Here is a 23,779-nt window from a genome sequence, read left to right as displayed (position 1 = left end):
TAAGCGTATGTAGCTTAAAGAAACCATTTTTGATTGTGGCCGAGATTAAATTCTTTAAGGAAAAGTGATTGTCAATCATAACGCCAAGGCTGCGGACTTGCTGCAAATGGGGATGGTCTGATGTTGAGATAGGAATGGTGTTAGCGGTGATGTTCTTGTGTGGCGTGATGATGAGGAGTTCTGTCTTGTTAGTGTTTATTGCAAGAAAGTTTTCAGTGAGTAGATTTTTTATTTCAGCAAGGGCCGAATCCCAAGTTTTCAGGGCATTAGAGAGTGAATCATTGATGGGGATGAGGATCTGTACGTCATCGGCGTATATGAAATGACGGAGATCCAATTTCACAAGAAGTCGACAAATCAAAGTTCTAGAAACTTTGACAAAAGTGTTCTGTGATTGGGTTTCCATCCTGTGATGTCACCCATATGTGAGGACTACCATCCTGCTTGACCTGTGAGAAAGAAGTTTCTCTGATTAATTTTAAATGTGCCACATGCTAACTTCATGGAGTACCCCCTAGTCTTTCTATTATCTGAAAGAGGAAATAACCGATTCACATCTACCCGTTCTAGACCTCTCATGATTTTAAACACCTCTATCATATCCCCCCTCAGCCGTCTCTTCTCCAAGCTGAAAAGTCCTAACCTCATAGGGGAGCTGTTCCATTCCATTCCATTTGATTTTGATCTCTCCACCTTTTGAAATAGGCCTGTTTAAATCTAAATTACTCCAGGTGTGTAGTTTATTGCCCTCCAGGCCTGTTGGAGCACTATAGCTCCCCTTTGATTGAATTACTAGCCAATAATCTAGATAAAGATGTTCCCTCTATTATCTTAAGTGACTTTATTCTACATGCAGATGTTCAACCACCTTCTTCAGCAGGTCAAGTTTTTCTCTAAACTCTCTCAGCTATGGGTTGGGATCAGATTATAAAAAATGTTGCACACAAAGCAAGACATACCCTCAATTTAATCTTCATCAATCATGATATTGCAGAATACACTCTTGTAAGTTGTACCTTCGTTCTTTGGTCTGATCATAAATTAATACAAACCACCATTTCTTTTAAATCTAACCCTGCTGTTATTCAGAAGCAGGAGTTGAGTTTTTCTACCGGAAATCGATTAAGAGTAATGATTTATCTATACTGCTTTCTGACGCTCTAGATAATGTTAACCATTCGAATATAGATAAAGCTGTCAAATCTTGGGTGAATATAACTACAAATATTGTTGATGAACTTAGCCCTGTCATTACCAAAAAAAAAAAAAAAGTAATAGGAGGAATATGCCCTGGTACAACGTTTAAATACATGAGTCAAAAAGACTCCTTAGAGAAAAAGAAAGAAGATGGCGTAAATACCCACCTAATAATTCATTAGGGATTTACAGAGCCGCCCTCTCTAAGTATAGGCAGTTAATTAATATTACAGAAAAAGACTACTTTAAAAAAAAAAATCAAAATATTAAACTCAATCCTAGATTGCTCTTTTCTATGGTTCAAAATCTAACAACAGATACACCTAGGGACAACTTAGTGTTACCAGCTAATAAATGTAATGAGCTTGCCCTTTTTTTTTTTTTTTTTTAAAGAAAAGATCCAAAACCTTCTTAATAAGATTCCATCTGCTTCACAACAATCGATTGCTCTAAAACCACGAGATGTTTCTTCCTGGTCCTCATTCCAAAGTGTTTCCACCGTAGCAATTGAAGCAATTATTAGAAAATTAAACCCGGCAACACATCCTTTAGACTCAATTCTCACTATAACTTTAAAACTGCTTGCTCAGCTTATATTTTCCTCTGTTACAAAGATTATTAATTTATCATTAAGTGAAGGTAAGATCTCCCCTTCCGTTAAAATGTGCAGTGGTTAAACCAATATTAAAAAAGAAAAAACTCTGTTCCTACCATGTTTGATAACTGTAGACCCATATCCAACCTAACCTTTTTTTTAGCTAAGATATTAGAAAAGGCTGTTGAAGCTCAACTCAAAGAGCACATTGATACACACAATTTTTTTTCCCTCCCAATTTGGGTTTAGAAAAAATTTTAATACTGAAATTCTACTTCTTGCTCTTTCAGACACTGTATTAAGAGCCTTCGATGCAGGCCAATCATATTTATTGGTCCTACCCGACCTAACAGCCGCTTTTGATACAGTAAATCATCAAATCTTAATTCGCAGGTTATCTGAAATTGGTCTTAATGGCATTACATTACAGTGGTTTGTATCCTATTTAAACAATTGATCATTTCGAGTAAAAATTGGTAACTCCTTATCCGATAAGGTCAGTCTTGACTCTGGTGTACCACAAGGATCATCCTTATCCACTACTCTTTTTAATATATACATGTTACCATTGTGTCAACTCCTTGCTGGTTTAGGGATTACACATTATGGGGTAGATTTTTAAAAAGTGCGTGATCGCGTACTTTTGTTTGCGTAGCCGCACGTATCCTCTAAAATCCTGGATCGGCGCGTGCAAGGCTGCCGATTTTGGGCAGCCGGCGCGCGCCGAGCCGCGCAGCCTGCCTCCGTTCCCTCCGAGGCCACTCTGAAATCGGAGTGGCCTCGGAGGGAACTCTCTTTCGCCCTCCCCTCACCTTCCTCTACCTAACCCACCCCCCCCCCGGCCCTATCTAAACCCCCCCTACCTTTATCCATGGATTTACGCCTCCCGGAGGGAGACGTAAATCCACGCGCACCAGCGGGCTGCTGGCACGCCGAGACCCGACCTGGGGGCGGTTCCGGAGGGCGCGGCTACACCCCCGGAACGCCCCGGGCCGAAACCACGCCCCGGGCCCGCCCCCGAAACGCCACGTCCCGCCCCCAAAATGCAGTGTTGTTCGGCCCCGCCCCCGACATGCCCCCTTCCGAAAACCCCGGGACCTACACGCGTCCCGGGGATCTGTGCGCGCCGGCGGCCTATGCAAAATAGGCGCCCCGGCGCACAAGGCCCTGCTCGCGTAAATCCGGGCGGATTTACGCGAGCAGGGCTTTTAAAATCCGCCCGTATCTATATACAGATGACATTCAATTTCTGGTTCCAATTAAAGACACGATCAATAATGCTCTGAAATTAGTCCAGATTTATGTTTCTGCTATTAAACAATTATTAACTCATATGAAACTGATTCTGAACTTAAACAAAATTGAAATAATATTATTAAATAGAAAAATAAATTCTAACAATTCTTTTCTTTTTAAAATGGACTATATAGAAATTGAATTGGTCAACCACACAAGAGATTTCAGAGTAATTATTGACAGCGATTTAAATATGAGAAAACAAATTGGTAAAAATTGAAGGATGGATATAATAAACTACTTGTTTTAAGACGATTAAAACCTCTTCTTTCTCTGGATAATTTCTGTACCATATTACAGTCAATATTATTCTCAAATCTGGATTATTGCAACTCTCTTTTACTAGGCCTACCAGGTTGTACTATAAGACTATTACAACTGTTACAGAATGCTACAGCAAGGGTTTTAACCGATGGCAAGAAGTTTGTTCATAACATATTAAGTTTAAGCTCCCTACATTGGCTACCTGTAAAATTCAGAATTGAGTTTAAAGTACTCTGTATTTTACATAAATTTATTTATGGTAAAAATACAGAATGGCTCAATGCTGCATTGCATTTCCATACCCCACAACAAAATCTCAGATCGGCTAATACAGGTCTTTTAGCTGCCACTCCATTCGATCGGCCCATCTAAGGTGAAGTTAGAGACAGAGCTATTTCAACTGCAGGACCAAAGGTATGGAACTCTTTGCCACCTGACTTGAGAATGCAGGCTGATTTTACATCTTTTAAAAAACATCTTAAAACATTACTATTTAAAAAAGCATTTGAAAGCAGTGACCTTTTTTCAACTAATTGATTCAGATAAGTGAGGAATAAATTAATCATTAATAGTATCGCTTGAAAAATTATGTTAAAGGAGACATGTTATTTGTTTTATATGTTTTTTATTTAATCTATTATGTTAATTTTATTAGGCCTTGCACCTGTTTCTATTTGATACTTTTATTGTATTTTTTATTTTTTTTGTAATTTCAGTTTTATTTTTCTATTTTATTGTATCTTATATTTTTCTTTTTTATACTTTATGTAAACCGTTGTGATAGAATACAGAACAATGGTATATAAAAGTTTTAAATAAAATAAATAAATAAAATAAATATTTGGATTTCAGTAAAAACTTTGATATGGTTCTACATAGGCGACTTATAAATAAATTGAATGTCTTTGGTATGAGCCCTAAAGTGACTGAGTTAGAAACCAATTGAGTGGAAAGTGACAAAGGATAGTTGGTAAATGGAGTTCACAATGAGAAGAGGGGTGTTACAAGTAGTGTGCTGCAGGAATTTATTCTTAGACCAATTTTTTTTCAAAATTTTCATAAGCGATATTGCAAAAGGACTATCAGGAAAGCTTGATCTTTTTGTGGATGATACAAAAGATCTTTTTGTGGATGATACAAAAGATGATACAAAAAATTTACAAAAGAGAAGACACCCAGGAAAGTGTGGAAACCATGAGGAGGAATTTAGCGAAGTGTGAGGAATGGCCTAGAGCAATCGTTTATTTATAAATATCTGTTTTTCTAGGCGGCTCACAATATTGAACACTCATAAAATCCACTATATAACAATATAAAGGCCAGTCTGATTTTCATGCTGCCTCTATTGAATATGCATGAGATATATTTGCATACATTAGGGGCAGTGCATGCAAATATCTCTCATGCATATTCATTGCAGGTATCCTGAAAACCAAAGTGGCTCCGCGGTCCCTGAGGAATGGGTTGAGAACCACTGGTCTGGAGTATGGCAGCTAACATTTAATTTCTTAAAAATTGCTGAATCGTGCATTTGGATTACAAAAATCCAGCAGAGTGTTGCAGTATAGGCGGTGAAATTATTCTAGGCACATAAGATCAGGATCTGAGATGACTGCATCCGATGATCTTAAGATAGCTAAACAGCTGGATAAGGCAATAGCAAAAGCTAGAAAGATGCTTGGGAACATAAGGAATACTGAGTAGTCAGCAGAAATAAGGAGGTGATATTGCCCCTCTGTAAGTCCCCAGTGAGACTGCATTTGGAATACTGTGTACAATTCTGGGCACTGTACCTTCAAAAGGATATAAACTGGATGGGGCTGGATAGAATCCAGAGAGTGGCTAACAAAATAGTCAGTGGTCTTCATTATAACACAGATAGGGGCACATTTAAAGATCTAAACATGCATACCCAAGAGGAAAGGTGGGATAAGGAGTTTTGATAGTACATAAAATAACTCCACGTTATCAATGCACAGGAGTTGGAAAGAAGGTTCTGGAGCAAGGGATCATGGCATGAAAGTGAAAGGGGGTAGACTCAGGAATAATCTAAAGAAATATTTCTTTACAAGAGAGGGTGGTAGATGTATGGAACAGCTTTCCAATGGAGATGATAGAGACAAGGACAGTATCAGAATTCAGGAAAGCATGGAATTAGCACAGGGGATCTCTGAGGGAATGGTAAGGATTATATAACTGAGTAGTTGGTGAAGATAGGCAGAATAGACACGCCATATCTTTTTTCTGCCATCACATTTCTCTGTTTCTAATTATCCAGTCCCCCAGTTAGATTTAAATTGTTGGCTTCCTTTTTTCAGGAAGAGATTCATAAAATTCAGAGTGAATGTGATCAAGTGCTTTCGTCTGAGAGTCCTTCTTTTGATGTCCCTTTGTTAAAAGGGAATCTTTCTAAATTCAGAGAAGTGAGTTTGGAAGTGATGACTACATCTCATTGGTAGATCAGCGACCTTTTAGCCTATTCCTTGCAAATAATGAGGCTTGTTAAAGGCCTCTTTATTCATGCAAGAATAAATTCCACTTTAAGCTAAGGATTAGTTACACAAGCCCTATATGTTACTTTGGTTAAAGCACTCCTGAAGAAACCTACTTTGGATGCTACTATACCTGAAATTTATTGACCATTTTACACATCCCTTTTATCTCTAAACTGATAGAAAAGACTGTTCTTGCCCAAGACAGCATTTTGCAGATGATCACTTTGTTTTGGTCAACTACTAATCTGGCTACCAACATTTTGATAGCATAGAATCCTGACTGATACTTTTGATGAGTTGCTGAAAGAAGAGAATGATTCTGTTTTAGTGTTGATAGACTTTAGTGTGGTGTTCAGAACCATAGACTATTAAATTTTGTTAGACCACTTGGCAGCCAAGGCAATAGCTGAGTTAATGCTCAGATGGTTCATTTCATTTTTGTCTGAGAGGTCCCAATTTGTCAGTTTAGGATCTTGTTCTTCTAAACATTATCCTTTAATGTGTGTGCTTCCCCAGGGCACTTTATCATCTCTGTTTTATTTCACATATTTGGAGCCTCTGATAAAGATCATTAGCAGATTTGGAATTAATTTCCAGATATTTGCATGAGATGTCCAACTGTATGTGCCCCTGAGGATAAATCATAATTGTGCTATGGAGAGACTAAATCTTTGAAAACTTGCTGTTAAGCAAAGGATGAATGAAAACTAACAAATAGATCCATAAAAGACAAAGGTATTGCGGATAAGCAAGGGAAAATGGGTAGTTACCAGCCCCTTCAGTAAAATGGGAAGGCATCATATTCAAGCAAAGGATCAGACCTTGCTTGCAGACCTATGCTGTTTTGACCCTGGAAGCACATACTTGGTTTGTTGTGAAAAATTGTTTTTCATTATTTGTGCCAGTTGTGGGTGATCCACAAACTTTTTAATTAGATTGTCTTTGCTCAAGTGTTATACGTGGTTATAATGTCAAAACTAATCTACTGTAATTTCTTGTACTTAGGACTGCTTTAAAAAAGTTCTGGAGTTTTTCAGTAGGTACAAAATGCTCCAGCTCAGGTATTGGTGGGGATGAAATATAGACACCATATTACCCTAAATATGTCTGCCCTCCATTAGCAGCCATTACATTGCATACAACATATAAGGCTTTGACTTTGATGTTTAAAGTCCTGCATGAGATGGGACTGGCATACTTAGGGAATGATTGCCAGAATAATTACCAGGTCATTTTTATTGCGCTTTCAAGGAGACATTTTTCTGATGATTCTTTCCTTAAAGTCTATTAGCTCATCTGTGGCTCAAAATCATTCTCTTTCTTGTGCCATTACATTCTGGTGGAATAAACTTCCATAAACTGTACACTTATTACATAACTATATGTTTTGGAGATGTTCCTTGAAAACTTGTTTGCTTGATATTTTATAGGCATATTCTAATATTTTTTTAGTTTCTGTTTTGATTTTTTTGATCTTGGAGCTGTCAATTTATGCAACTTAAGAAATTAATGCAATTTGTTAATATATAATTTATTATTGTTTGCTGTGTTTTATGACATTTGTTGTTAAATATTATATTTGCTTATTATGCATTGCAATTATTTTGTTTTACTACTACCCATCCCAGGCATTTTTAGAATGACATATTTAATAAAAATTATAAAAAATGCTGTAATGTTTTCTGAACTGTTTAACAGATGCATGTTACTGAAATGGATAGCTTAGAGGGCAGTGGTAGTAACAGGTTGCGTTTTAGGTAAAAAAGCATAAGGGAAGCTGGTGTTGATTGAAGCTCAGGAATTTATATGCTAATCTATCCAGAACCAGAATGGAAGACAACTGGATAGACTGTATAGGTGAATTGGTCTTCATCTGCTGTCATTTACTATGCTATGTTTATGTTTATGTTGGTCAAACAACCTTTTTGCAGAAAAACTGCAAAAAAATAAAACAAGAGCACTTTAACTAATAATGTAAGGAGCGCCCTTTGGTGGTAGAAGCTGACAGGGATTCAATATCAATTTTATTCACTTGGGAAGTGAGCAATGTATTTAAGTGGTATTGAAGAGAGATTGCTTGATGTCCAAACTACAGTGGACAGCTAATTTCCGATGTCTATCCTATCTCCTTAAGAAAGACAGATCCTGAGGCCAAGATCCGATTAACTATAACAAGACTAAAACACCTTTCTATTTTCTTGCTGAAAAGCCTTGATACATTATTGACAATGTCAGCATAAAAGGAAATACTAATCCTATAAAGCTATCTAAAGTATTATGATCATCACTAGTAGAATTCAAAACCTCTAACAAGCAAAGGAGTATAATTATAACATAGGTGCCCAGGTTTAGCCAATAAAAAATGAGTAACTGGATGCAGCTTACAATTTAGACATGGACTATGAGATAAGGATTTAAATTACAGCAGATATCATCCATGGTTTCTGACAGGATAACTGTCTTCTCTCCTGTTTGCTGCAGGTTACACAGAATTCTCCTTCAGACAGCTGTTATGCTTAACACACTGAATTGTTCACAATCACTCTGGTTAGGATTCTAAACTCATTTATACTTTTATTATTTGTTAGTACCCAATTTTTTATCACAAAACAACTCATCTAATATCTCGCACTTAAAATCTACAATTAACATTTCATGTTCCACAGAGAACTTGGTTTTGCTGAGTGTTTGCTAGTGCAGGAGGCATTTATTCCTTGGCACACTGCAGCTACTAGTGGATGTTATCCCTTAACTCTCTTACATTACATTAACTCTCTACATTACAATAAAGCTTCAAACAATATATGGGCAGTATTGTGCCATACAGAAAAGGGGAATATTATTATTATTATTCAAACAATATATGGGCAGTATTGTGCCATACAGAAAAGGGGAATAATATTATTATTATTGCCTTTTTGTTCCCTATCTACTTGTTAATTGTAAACCGACATGATGCGATATTTATCGCGAATGCCGGTATAGAAAAACTTAAAATAAAATAAAATAAATAAAATAAATATATTTATAATGAAGATATGTGGCAAGATTTTAGTGCTATCCCTTTCTTTGTTTTTCTAAGCCAAGTTAAACTTACTTTGGAAGATGTAGAATCACACTCTTGGCAAATCCATCCATAGCCTGTCTGTTTGGGAGACTTTTTCAAAGGAGGATCCAGACATCCAAAATGGTAACAGAGTCTACATTCATCACACCTGTATAATTTAAAAAAAAAAAAAAGAGAGATAAACCATTTTTCACCATCAACATTCAACCAAGTTTCTCTTAAAAGTTATAAATATACAAGTCATGCCCTTCATGTATTAAATCAAGGGTGAGAACTGACATTTTGAGGAAAAGAGATTAATGTGCAAACCAAATATAAATATTATCGTGTTCCAGTGAAAATATGTTTCTATTTAATTAGTATAGAAAACTACTGAAAGAGACAGCTGCATGTATAATTAAATGCTGTTAATGGTGTCAACATTATTTAAATATTTGTTACTTTATGTGGCAAAAATGTTTACATTCCCATTCTCAGAGACCCTAACACTTTGGTTAAGATTGCAATCCTATAATAAAATAAAAAGCTTGTCTAAGTAGTAAGAAAAAGCACATATTAAGTAAGGAAAGATCCTTGATTTAGGAGCCTGAAAAGGTCATTCAGCTTGAAATATTTTGCTGTCATTTTTCCCTTATAGCTGAAAAAAACTCTCTACATATCATTCTGGGCTTATTAAGAAGTATTTCAATAGTGTTTGTGCCACCCACAGCTCACAGCAGACTATCTGAAATAGCATATTCTATACACAAAGCAATTTTTGTCTATTGGCACTGGGAAAGCATTTACCATATTGCAACATTTAATAAAAACTGTTTTACATCAGGAGAATGTAACTATGTCCTCAGAAGGAAAAATACAAATTGAACAGTAAATAAAATAGATTTATACATTTTACAGAAGTAGCTGTCTTTCTTGCTTTATTCACATATAACTTGTTTCCTTTACTAGTACAAGGATACAGATCTCTATATTTATTCTTTGTATGCCTTTGACTGCAAACTTTATCACCTCACAATTCCCAATCTTACAAACTAGAATGTTTTGCAAATGCTACTGCAGAAAGGTACACAATGCAGTATTAATTGCAAATACATACAGGCAATAGTTTTCAGAATAAAGATCAAACACAAATAATTTTTATTATAAATGTACCACAAAGAACATGGTAACATCTCATGGGGAAGCATTTTTCCAGGCCACCTTACTGCATCAATAATTTTATGATCAGGATGCTAAAAAGGAAGCTCAGAACTACCCTTGAATGTAGACCTTTGCGGTAAATAGTTAAATAACACACGTTAGTGCATTTTACTATCAGTAGGCCCCATTAAAATCAATGGGGACTATTTACTATCAACGTGCATTAGTGCACTTTGGTAAATACACCCCTAAATTAAAATAATCAGACAAACGTAAAAGACAACAGAGATGTGGATTTAATCACCTTGCCAAAGATCCTACATATGAAAGCTTTTATTGTTGATTATTTATTTATTGTTCTTTGCCTAATGGGTATTTCTTTTAAGTGAAGGCTTGAGCTTTGAGGCAATTCACATCATGTCATTAGTGTATTCAATTCTATGGATTATTTTGGCTTATACATTTTTCTTGTTGCTGTGTATGCTTCCTCATTCTTTTCACCAGACATAATCCTGCTGCTTCTGTCAGTCTTCTCTCTACCCTCACATTATTCTTTTTTTTCCCCTTCTTTTACTTTACACTAGCATTGTAATATAACCTGTGATTTACTTAGATATTTGGACAACATCATCCTTTGTGCTAACCTGCTCAATTTGTTTGGACCTGATGAAAGCAGTGCAGCTCTCACTAGCTAGTCAGAAATGTATTAAGTTAGCTTAAAAAAAAAAGGGTATCGACTACAATGCTTTTGACAACCTTTATACATTATCATTAACAGAAGACAATAGGAAGATTCATTATAAAAAAACAACTTTGCTCCACTGGGTAGTCAGGAGAAAAAAATCACAACCTCCACCGTAAAACATTACTCCATGATTTGTATTATTGATTTATTTTATTTATTAAACTGTATTTTTATTCTGCCACTTCCAAAAAAAGGACAGATTACAATAACATGCATAAAATAATACAGAGAAAACAGCATGTAAAACACACAAATTACATAATCTATTAACATACTAACACAGTAAATTATAATACTACTGGTACATCAAGCAAATGCCTCAGCAAAGTATAGTGGCTTAAGCTTCCTTCTAAAAATTGGTTTCCTAGTGAAGCTCTGCATGGAGGCTGTTCCATAGGACAAGACCTGCAGAGGTAAAAAGCCCATGCTAGAGTGATTTGAGTTTATATTCCCTAAAAGATGGAACAGATAGCAAATTTACCTCCTCAGTAATTGACCAGACACATTTGCAGGTATTTTCCCTGTCAGTAAGCTTAGTACGCTCATCTTGTAGTAAGTTATGGATTACAACCAATCGTTTAACTTTTACTCTCCATTGTGTTATGAGACAATGGCGATTTAACAATGTTGGAGTACTATGATGAATCGCCGGCTGGCTCATCAACAAGCGGGCTGTCACATTCTGTATTAGCTGCAAAACTCTAATGAATTTTTTGGGGAGACCCACAATCAGACTATTTAAGTAATCAACATGACCAAACAACAGTATTTAAAAAACAATTTAAATGATTCTGAGGGAAGCAAGATTTTTAACAACCAGGCGCAAACAAAAGTACGCTGGATTTTATAAGATACGCGCGTAGCCACGCGTATCTTATAAAATCCGGGGTCAGCACGCGCAAGGGCTGCCCGTTCCCTCTGCCTCCCCCACCTTCCCCTCCCTAACCCACCCCCTGGCCCTATCTAAACATCCCCCCTACCTCTGTCGCGAAAGTTACGCCTGCTCGAGGCAGGCGTAACTTTGCGCGTGCCGGGCCGGCTGCCGCGTGCCATGTTCCGGTCCGGGGGCTGGTCCGGAGGCCGCAGCCACACCCCCAGAATGCCCCCGGGCCGAAACCATGCCAGCGGCGCCGCCCCCGGATGAAGCGCGGATCGCGACATGCCCCCCCCCCCAGGAAAGCCCCAAGACTTACGAGCGTCCCGGGGCTTTGTGCGTGCCGGAAGCCTATGCAAAATAGGCTCGGCGCGCGCAGGGGCGTTTTAAAAGGGTTATGTGCGCACCTTATGCGCGTAACCCTTTTAAAATCCGGCCCTAAATGTAGACGTGAGAAAAATTGATAACCACATTTTAATGCTGTTGTTTGTTTTCAATGCTGCTTATGTACTTTATGCTGATACCTGCTTTCATGTATGGAATATTGTTACCACCCTGAACTTTGGAGGGCGCAGGATACAAATAATTTAAAATAAATAAATAAATGATGTAGCATTTTAAACTTGAAAAAAGCTGTCTGCACAACTTTTTTTTAAACATGGGCCTTTAATGTCAATTTAGAATCAAGTACTATACCACAGTTCCTTGCTTCATATACAATTGGCATCTGGTCAACTGTCTTTTTTTGTACCACATTTGCAAAAGTAGTAAAACAATAAAGTAATATATGGAAGATAGAGATTAGTAGTGGTGCACTATTTTTAGATTTTTTTTTTTTTTTTTTACAAATATTCCATCTACTACTTTATCATAAAAATGAGTTTCTTTTCATGATGAATGACCACCTTCAAATAATAAGCATTGGCTAACTACATATGGCCATATCAAATAACTTTGATCACACTAATCAATTTGAGGTGAATTTTAAAACTCTAGTGTGCATCAAAGCTTGGAGATATGCGCAGAAGTCAGGCAGGTACACGCCGTGCGGATTTTAAAAGGCGCCTGCGTACGCGCATATCTCCTGATATGTGCACAAAATATTTTTCTGAAGGGGCATGGCACGGCCTGAGCAGAGCAAGGGCATTCCAGATTTTTGAATGAAACCAGCGTGTAAATACTTACACGCAGAAGCACATGCAGGAGTCTCCTACCACATAATTTTACGTCTTGTATGCATAGCCTGTAAGTCCTAAAACAAAAAAATAGGCTACAGTGAGATTTTAAGGGGTCAAGGCTAACAGGGTTAATGGGAGGCTAATTAGTGACGTTAGGAAGTCCTATCCTTTACTTGAGCAAACTTGGGAAACTGGTAATTGCATGGTACGCGTGTCTACTATAATCCCCCTACTTACGCGGTAGAAGCAGCATTTGTGCACATCCATAGAAAATTCTCGGGTAGATTTTAAAACCCCTGCGCACGTAAATCCCGGGGTTTATGCGCATGGCAGGACCTTAAATGCGCCAGGCGATTTTTCAAACGGGTCCGGCCACGCGCGTAAACCCCAGTATGTGAATAAGTGCTGAGGCCTTAAAAGGGGGCAGTCTGAGGAGTGGGGAGGGATGGGTCTGCAGGCGGCCGGCAGAGCGGCCATTTGCTGCTGTGCTGGGGAAGCGTGCGCCGGCAGTCGGCCAGCGCGCACAAGTTGCTCCTGCTCCAGTGGAGCAATAAACAACGAAACAAAAAAAAAGGAAAGGTAGGAGAATGGGTTTAGGGGGTGGGGAGGAGAAGGGAAGAGGGGGAGAGTATGGGTAGGGAAGTCAGGGAGGCCCGATTGCGTTGCCACGCGTAATCTTGCAAAATTGGTCCCCCTGCGCACGCAGCCCGCACAGATTAAAAAATCCACGTACATGTGCGCGCGGTCATGGGATTTTATAACATGCCTGCGCGCACATGTTATAAAACTGGCGCGTCCATGTGTGTGTGCCGGGAAGCATGCGCACATGGACGCACACGCGCACCTTTTAAAATCTACCCCTATATGTACATGTACACGCGTTTAGCCTTTTTCATACGAAACGTGCATATACTCACCTTTGTTATATTATGGCCGGGTCCTTTGGTATGTGCCGGCATATGCACGTATATGTGCGCCCACGTGGCTGCTTCAAAGTTACCGTCCCTTTGTTTCTGAGCAGGCTGTTTACTAGTGTAACCAGATCAGTCTAAATCCCTGTTCAGAAATGTCATCCCAAAGGCAGGTCCAAATAAATCATGGGAAAGAATTCCTATTCTTTCCAAGGAACCTCTCCCTTGGCAGTTCACTGGGCTTAATATTACCACAAATCAGTAGCTAAGATCACTTGCCGAAATGTTGAAATAGCATGTAACTATTTTATATCACTGTGTTATTCACTTATCTACTTGACCACAAGATCAAACAGTAAAATGTTGGGCTTGCTTACTGTACAGTATCTGAACATCACTGTCTGAATAAAGGTCAGCTGACTGTGGCTATGCAAGGGAAAGCTGTAAACTGCTAGTCATTCTAGGGAAATATCTTGCAAAGTTGGCACAGCACACTCTGATCCCTTTAAGTATGGACTGACAACCTCACGTTTGAGAAAGGATTCACAATCATTTATAAGTGAGGATAGGAAAGTTCTATATATAATTTATTTGTTATAGCACATTTCATGTGATGTCAAATTTAAATTAGTAATTCATGTACTCACCTTCCATAGGCAAAATTACTGCAACCCTTTGTACAGTGAAAAATTCCTTGTAAGAGCATTTGCAGGATATAGCTTTCATAAAACACAGTGGATAGATTCATCACTAAAACCAAATGCTAGGATATCTATCTCATTAATTTTTCTCAAAATCTTTCAGTCTGCTAGACAGTGAATTTTAACACTTCATTTCATTTATCATTTATCTGACAAAGTGGACTCTGTCCTTGAAAGCTCATGTCTCAATAAATTCGCCTATATGGTGCCACCTGCCTCTTGTCATTTATTCATATCATTTAGAAAGCCGTAAATCTTAAAAATTCTGCTTAACTAGACCACCTAGAGGGTCACGTTAGGTCTGCTAGGGAGAACCAGTTAATTGTTTCACCAATCAAGCTGGCTAGTATAGTTGGCAGTACCTTTTTGTAGCCAGCTAACACTCACCATGACAACAGAAATTTTGAGCAGTTATTAGTGATGGCAAATGGTGGATAGTATAAAAGAAAAAAATGGAGATTCCATAAAAAATAAATGAATGTCAACTAGATGCATTTTGAGTATGGCCGATGTCATTAAAGAAAAGATAAATGTTCTTCATTCTTGCTTTCTAAAGGCAGGACAAACTAGAAGGCACAATAAAGGGCCAATTGACCTGTCATGCACAGAGTCAGGAGATTCTCCCAAGTTCTAGAACTGTCTCAAAGTTCATGCACTGCTAGATGGTATTAGAGCTGTTTTAATCAACCACCCTCAGTTCTTTTCTGATAGTTATAATGAGAATGGACATTTCCCAAGAGATGAGGTGGAATAGTTGTGACTCTCTTTAGATGCTATCTTCAGGGTGGGAAAACAATTACAGGTAAGTAATTGCCTTTTCTCTCAAGATAAGCATCTCTCTTAGAGTCACACTGATGGGATTAACCAGCTAAAGGTTTCTGTATAGAGCATCAATAGGAAGTAGGAGAAAAAATACAATTAGGAAAAGTAATTTTTTTTTCTGTTTTGTGGTGTTTTTTCCCTTAAAAGGATCAAAAGTAAATGTAGATAAAACTGAAGGAAATTTTTCAGAAAAATACTCCCAAATTTAAAAAAAAAATAAAAAATCTATGTCTAGACACCAGTGTCTGGTGAATGTGTGTGCTGAAGTCCATATTGCTGCCTTTCAAGGGCTTTAAGTTCAGAGAAATGGTGAATTTGTGAAAGGCAGCTATTTTCTTGTGGAAGGCTAACCTGACTGGTTAAAATGGAATTAGGATAAAACTTTGGATACCTTTATAACATTGCCTTCTTTTGTAGCATTTTAAATGTGATAGATCAGTAAATAAGACCTGAAGGTGACTCACTACAAGACGAAGTGACCATCAGTAAACTAATGTTCTTCCAGTTCAAGCACCTAAGCTCCCAAAAGTTGAAGCATTCAATGTGGCTTTTATCAACTTATTAAGAAACAGAAAGGTGAATTTTAAAAGCCATGCGCACACCAAAACCGGGAGATACGTGCACACGTTGGGCCAGCATTTACAGAGCGGATTTTAAAAGCCGCCCATGGACATGCATATCTCCTGATGTGCACACAAGGCAAACGTTTCTAAAAAGGGGCGAAGCGTGGGCATGGTCTGGGTGGGACGTGGGTGTGTCGGGGCTTGGCCAAGAAATTTGCACAAAAATACTTTCGCATCCTTGTGTGCCCCAGGGTTCCCTGTCGTGTAAATTTACTTCTGCTATGGATGGCGTGTAACTTCTAAAACAAAAATATCCAGGCTAGTCAGCGAGGTTTTAAGGGTCAGAACTAACAGGGGGGAAGGGAGGCTATTATACTGGGGGGGAGGGTTGCAAGTCCTATCCCCAAACTGGGCATGAACTGGAAAATGGCTAATAGCATCGGCACACGTACCTTGTAAAATTCCTCCACTTACGCGATAGATGTGGCATTTGTGCACACATGCAAGTGTCCATTTAAAACTGAACCCACATTTGCGCGTCCTTCCTACTTTACAACATGTGCACATATATGCGCGTATATTATAAAATGGATGTGCCTTTGGACGCGGGTCAATGAACGCTCGCACATGTGTGCGTGCACGCCTGTTTAAAAGTTAATCATCATATGCCTGGATTTATCAAAATGCGATAAGTATCGTATGCGATAGCAAAAGGGGCATGTTTTATGTAAATAGACAGCTTATCGCAATTTGCACTAATACCTATGCGAAGAGCTAAATTAGCGCAAATTGCGATAACATTTTCACACTTTGCGTTACATGCCAGACCTGTTGTATTTCCTGCATACAACCACTGGGGGACCATTTTTAATGGTCCCAGGGAACTCAGATGAGAGAGAGAGAGAGAGAGGAGAGCGAGAGAGAGAGAGGTATTTATATCCCTATGGGAGGCCCACCTAGTAACTCGAGGTGAGGTTAGATGTTAGTGTAGGGGGTTAGGGGCCACTTTGACATTCAATGTGAGACGTACGAACAGAACAGTGGTCTCTTGTGAAGATTTGATGACCTACTCACCCAAAGATGAGATTTTTGCAATGTTCTCTCCACCTAGCTTCATGTTACCCAAGTAGAGAGTCCATCAAGCTAGGTGGAGAGAACATTGCACCAATCTCATCTTTGGGTGAGTTTCCTCTCTCCATAGGTCATCAAATCTTCACAAGAGACCACTGTTCTGTCCGTCCAGGCCTTATGTCCCTATTTTGACTTTAAAAAGGCATTTGATAAAGAGTATTAGAAGAGATTATTCAGGAAATTGATTAGGCTCTAGGCTAATGGGAAATAGATATGGATCAGTTACTGATTAAAGAGGAGGAGACAGCAAGTGGGATTGAATGGCCAGTTCTCAAACTGGAAGGAGGTAGATAGACGCGTGCCCTAAAGGAATGTACTATGGCTTGCACTATTCATCATTTAATTCATAAGTGATCTAGAGGATGAAGTCACAAGTGAGGTTGCAAAATTCAGAGACAACTATGCAGGGTAGTTAAAACACAGGTGGATCTAGAAAGATTGGGATTTATGGCATCAAAATGGCAAACTGAAATTAGTAAAGACTAATGCAATGTGATGCATGTTGGGAGAAAACATTCAAACTACCAGCATACAACTGCTATCAAAAGAGGGATCTTGCACTTACTGTGGACCACACATTGAAATCACTGGCAATGTTTAGCAGCAGCCAAAAAAGATAGCTGCATACTAGCGACAATTTTGAAAGGCATTTAGGACAAATTTGAGAATATTATCAGACCTCTGAAAAAGGATGTACACCAGAAAATACAGAGAAGGATGAGCAGATTGGGGCATTTCTCATATGAAAAAAAGGCTAAAAAAGTTACTTTATGCTTGAAAAAGAGAAGACAGAGAGGGGATCTGACAAAGGTCTACAACATCATAAGCGAAAAAGAACAAACCACTAGCAAGTGATTGTTACCCTGCCCAAACATAGGAGCACAAGGGGACATTTCATGAAACTATATGTTAGCAGTTTTAAGACAATTACAAAAATATATTTCTTTTCTTAGTGGGTACTGTTTTCTAAAGGGTAGGCAACAAATATTTTAAATAAATAAGCCGCTGCCATTACCTGGGAGTCTGCTGGTCGAGCTGCCGAGCGGATTGAACATTGCCTTTGATTTTCCCACCTGACCCGACGTCGGTGGGAGGAGCTGCACCTGATGCCCATAAAATCGGCATCTCTATGGCGCACCATTGCCGCTGCCATTACCTGGAGTCTGCCAGTCGAGCTGCTGAGCGGATTGAACATTGCCTTTGATTTTCCCGCCGGACCCGACGTTGGTGGGAGGAGTTGCACCTGATGCCCATAAAATCGGTGTTTCTACGGCGCACCATTGCCACTGCCATTACCTGGGAGTCTGCCGGTTGAGCTGCTGAGCGGATTGAACATTGCCTTTGATTTTTCCGCCGGACCCGACATTGGTGGGAGGAGTTGTGCCTGACGCCCATAAAATCGGCGTCTCTACGGCGCACCATTGCCGCTGCCATTACCTGGGAGTCTTCCGGTTGAGCTGCTGAGCGGATTGAACAATGCCTTTGATTTTCCCGCCAGTCCCGACATCGGTGGGAGGAGCTGCGCCTGATGCCCATAAAATCGGCGTCTCTACGGCACACCATCACCGTCGGCGCGCGGCTTAGCCAGGCTTAGCAAGGATTGGAGAGAGGATTCTTTTCCTTTGAATTTGCGGTTGCCACGGAATTTGGAGGACGAAGGAATATTTGTGTCATTGCAAGAAGTCATAATCAAAGGTAAATTTTATATTTCCTGATATTTCCTGGCTTTCTTTCCTCTTGGTAATGCCACATACCAAAAGGAAAGCTAAAATGAGAAATTTCCTCTACACCAATTATGAATGTTAATCAGCCATCAATTCAAGACTGTTTTGCAAGTGCCCCCTGATGACACCAGGAAGTGAAGTTGCAGGAGATTTAGGCCAGGAGCAGGGTCAAATTCTCCAGACTTATGAAACATCTTTGAGCCCTGGTGCTCCGGCAACACCTGAGCCTCCTACAGGAAAAAGAAGGGGATCATTTATATTTGAGGATCCTAAGCCAGATATGGTTTCTATATCAGCAAGCAATCAGAGGGGGGCGGATTTTCTAAACCCCTCCCCAGTGAACCCTGAAGTTCAGAGTTCTGGAGAGCATGCTAGTAATTCTGTTTTTCCTCAAGACCAACCTGGGAACGCTCCTATGAAGAAGGGAATGGATGGAATTCAAGGGAGAGCAATGATTGATATACCATATATTACTCCTAAGAAGTTTACCTTGGAAGAAATAGGAAATATGATGATTTCCATGCAGAAATCAATAAATAGCTTAGCTACAATAGTTCAGGAAGCTCTGAATAGTAATAATCTTGCAAATGAAAGTTGAAAAAATAGATGTTACTGTTAATACGATGGGGAAAAAAGTGGATGATATAGAAAAAGTGCAGTTAAACCTAATAAAATCAGAAAGGTTATATTTGGACAAATTTGAACAACTGGAAAACCAAATTAGAAAACCCAATCTTAGGGTGTTGAATTTCCCTAAGTCACATTTAATTTCTCCAAAGGAGTTATTTAAAAGCTATTTGATTAATGTTTTGAAGTATACAGAAACTGCTATACCCGTAATATCTAGAATCTATTATATTTCCCAATTTCAGAAATCTGACAATATGTTAGATCAAGAACAAGGAATTCAAAAAGAGAGTGATTTGAACCTTTCCGATTTTTTAGAAAAATCTTCCGAAATGGATATTAAGACTCAAGCTACATTAATAGTGCAATTTGCATTTATATCTGAGAGGGATTCAGTTCTTAGATTTTATTTTAAAAATCAAAAGTCTAAGTTTCACGGGTAATGTGTCAGGGTATTTCCTGACATTGCCCGAGATACTCAGATAAGGAGAAAGGAGTTCTTGAGAATGAGGGAGAAAGTTATACAGAAAGGGGCTAAATTCCTCCTTAGTTTTCCCTGTCATTGTATTATAATTTTTCAAAATTCTAGGTATATATTTAACCAACCTTGTCAACTTCGTTCATATCTTGAATCCTATTCCTAAATTCTTCATAGATATATCAGCTGGGGAAAAATGTGTTTGGGGGTAGACACATTTTGATGTTATGTAATTTCAAGAGTAAGCTGCTGTTTTACAGTTTGCTGTCCTCCTAATTTCTTATAATTTGTAAATTTATAGATTCGTCACACAATGTATAAAATAATTATCTTGGATATAATTTTCCTTCCATGTTTGAACTGATGGATACAAACTGTGTAATATCTTTTTGAAAATGAAAATCTTAATAAAAATAAAATAAAAAAAAATATTTTAAATAAATAAATAGATAGTTACCGTATTTTTCGCTCCATAAGACGCACCTGACCATAAGACGCACCTAGGATTCAGAGGGGGAAAATTAAAAAAAAATAAAATTGTGCTAAACCGGCTCTGCGTCTGGGCGTCTTATGGAGCAAATTAGGGGAGTGCATAGTTTTTTTTTTCTCCCCATTTTGTTTTCGGGTCTGGGGAGGGCCATTTCGGTCCACTCCCCAGATCAGAAAACTTTTCTTTCTGTGGGAACCCCCAAACCCCCCCCCATCCCAACCCTTTAAATTAACAACCTCCACCCCCCTGACCCCCCAAGACCTGCCGAATTAATTTCCTGCAACCCCCCACCCTCCTGACCCCCCCAAGACCTGCCGAATTAATTTCCTGCAACCCCCCACCCTCCTGACCCCCCCAAGACCTGCCAAACGTCCCTGGTGGTCCAGCGGGGGTCCAGGAGCGGTCCGGGAACGATCTCCTGGGCGTGAGCCGTCGACTGCCAGTAAACAAAATGGCGCCGACGGCCCTATGCCCTCACTATGTCACTGAGACCGACCGCTGCTATTGGTCGGTCTCAGTGACATAGTGAGGGCATAGGGCCGTCGGCGCCATTTTGTTTACTGGCAGCCGACGGCCCTATGCCCTCACTATGTCACTGAGACCGACCAATAGCAGCGATCGGTCTCAGTGACATAGTGAGGGCATAGGGCCGTCGGCTGCCAGTAAACAAAATGGCGCCGACGGCCCTATGCCCTCACAATGTCACTGAGACCGACCAATAGCAGCGGTCGGTCTCAGTGACATAGTGAGGGCATAGGGCCGTCGGCGCCATTTTGTTTACTGGCAGCCGACGGCCCACACCCAGGAGATCATTCCCGGACCCCCGCTGGACCACCAGGGACGTTTGGCAGGTCTTGGGGGGGTCAGGAGGGTGGGGGGTTGCAGGAAATTAATTTGTCAGGTCTTGGGGGGGGGTCAGGAGGGTGGGGGGTTGTAGGAAATTATGTCGGCAGGTCTTGGGGGAGTCGGGGGGGGGGGGTTTGTTAGCTTTTTTTTTTTATATTCGCTCCATAAGACGCACATACATTTTCCCCCCACCTTTGGGGGAAAAAAAGTGCGTCTTATGGAGCGAAAAATACGGTATATTGTAGAATATGTTGTTGCACAATGGGGTTCAAAAACGGCACAGATAAATTCCAAGACCACAAAGGCACAGTGTGGTAGCTTGAGTGGTGAATAGCTTGACAACAGCCAGAGGAAACACCAAGTAGACTCTGGCTGTGACTTCAGTGCGCTTTATTTACAGTGGTTTTATCTCAAACAAATTGGCAGCATGCCTTCATGTCATAGGTTACAACAAAACAATATAGCTCACCTTATTTCAGGTATGCACAAAACTTTAGTTAGGGGAGGTCCTTGCAATTGGTAGCTCTCTCTCTCTCAGCTTCCCAGGGTCTTTCCCAAGCTCTCTCTGCCCTGCCAACTCAACCTCTACTAAAGGGAATTCCCCTGGACCAGAATCCCTTGCAGTGCTTATCCTTAAGGAAGACTGGGCCACCTTTAAGGTGGTTTGAGGATGTTTCTTATGGATTCCCTCACACAGATATTGGATAATTGGTGGGGGATGGGTTATTACCCAAATTATATATTAGATGAACTGTAGTTTGAGTCTGTTGAGTATTATTAATAACTCTGGGACTACTGGCAAAGACAGAATGTGGGGTTAGACAGACTACCTGGAGAAGGTAGTGATGACAAGGATGGTGGCAGACTTCAAGAGGGCATGGGATAAACAGAGGATCTCTGTTAGTTGTTCTTATGCATTCAAGGTTGCTTCACTGCTAAGACACTACAGATGATATAGCCAATTAAATATTTGGCATATTAAGCTATACAAATGTAATCTCTTCAGCCTTGGAGTCCTTACTGTTCTCAACTTAAAAGTCGATGAACTGATGTATCCTCAGGTGGAGAACTGCCACTCTTTCCCCTCCTGGAAGGGAAAAGGATATCTGTGTATAGGTCAAACCAGATTCAGAGCTTGCATAAAGCTCCAACATTATTTATTTATTTAAAATACTTATTTTACACTTATATCATTCCAGCTGTGCTAAGCGGATTACAATAATCAAACAAAAATGATAAAACATGCTCTTTTTTTAAGATGGCTGAACACGTCAACTGAATTAGGGTAATATACAGATCTAGATGACTTGATACTGGCAGAAGCTTATATACATCTTTCCCTTAAGCAGGGGTTACACCAGCAAATATAAGACGAAAGTCCCAGTGCATGCATTGGTAAGAACTGTTTCCTGCTCAAAGTTCATACCAGAGCAATTGGAGAACTATCATTCAGATAGCTGAAGTATTAGCCATCAGTATGGAGGTAAGCAACATTTGCTCCAACATTAATGGAAAAATGCCTGATAATGTGATGCAGATCTGTATCAGTCAGAGTTTTTTTGTGATCTATGGGCATAACACATGCAGCCTAACAAGATCTTATGATGGAAGCTGTGATTGACTACACTTATACAGCAGCCTTGCAAGCTCCATAATGGCCCCTAGCCTGTGGCTCTACCAGAGACCAGTGTATGGTCAGTTTGATTAGCACAAAAAGGCCCTTGTAAAACAAAATCTATGCAAGCAAGGTAACTTTTCTGCCAATGATATGGGCTCATCAAGTCATTCAGAGAAGAGAGAGCCTCCTGGTGTGGTAACTTAGAAAAGTGGCCAGTTTTTACCATGTGACCTCTCACAGTCATGCTCCAATGTGCTGAGGTGTTACTCAGCACTAGGTTATATGACCCATCAATGTGATCATTAGAGTTCTTTGTCTTTGGAAAATACTCATTGTATATAAAATCTTTTTGAAAAAAGACTGATATTGTTTTGGACATTTTCAGATAGGGGTCGATGATTATAATGGGGCACCATGATGAATTTGTAAGTTCAGTGGTAGCCAAGTATGAAGACCTCTTTTCATATTAATTTAAGCACTTCATAACCATTTTTTTTTTTAAATATGTGAGTCTTTGAATTAAGTGCTAAAAAGTGTAAGTATGAAGAGTATGTACAAGGTGGTCTTTTGCAATTTTCCTATACATATAAGTCCAAGAAATTAATTCTTATTCTACATATGTTAAAGGATTTTCCATTTTTCTATGTATGTGACACTTCTAGCTTACCAAAAAATAAAGAAGTTTCCTTCTGGTCCCATTATGCTTCCAATCAAACTGTATTTACATCTTGCTGCTGTATTAAAACTAAAGGAATCATATGTAGAAGAAAATCAACTTTCCTTTTTATATCTCAGAGCCATATGACAATAACAGTCATTGATATAGGATACTAGAGTGTGTGAGGGCTATCCCTACAATGACGCAACTAACCGATAACATTGCTGGCTGTCCGGTCATTCCGTTGTTGATAATGCAGCCACACATAAGCAGCTGCACTACAGTTTAGGCTGCCACCAATGGCAGCATGAAGCACTGGCGTCCCCACCCAGCCTAGTACCCTGGGGGCCACCCATCTC

General features: G+C 39.4%; 1 protein-coding gene across 8 annotated transcripts in view; it reads right to left on the bottom strand.

Annotated features, from left to right (window-relative positions):
- PHF14 (PHD finger protein 14) overlaps positions 1-23,779 on the bottom strand; it is a 1,104,121-nt gene that overhangs the window by 203,025 nt on the left and 877,317 nt on the right. For all 8 annotated transcript variants that reach the window (XM_029588971.1, XM_029588965.1, XM_029588970.1 and 5 more), the window contains one exon: positions 8,945-9,062. In XM_029588971.1, the coding sequence (XP_029444831.1) occupies positions 8,945-9,062 (118 nt within the window). The remainder of the gene's footprint in view (positions 1-8,944; positions 9,063-23,779) is intronic.

The sequence above is a fragment of the Rhinatrema bivittatum genome, chromosome 2, assembly GCF_901001135.1.
Source record: "Rhinatrema bivittatum chromosome 2, aRhiBiv1.1, whole genome shotgun sequence".
NCBI lineage: Eukaryota > Metazoa > Chordata > Amphibia > Gymnophiona > Rhinatrematidae > Rhinatrema > Rhinatrema bivittatum.
The sequence above is the reverse complement of the archived record's forward strand: the minus strand, read 5'-3'. Positions and strand labels throughout refer to the sequence as shown.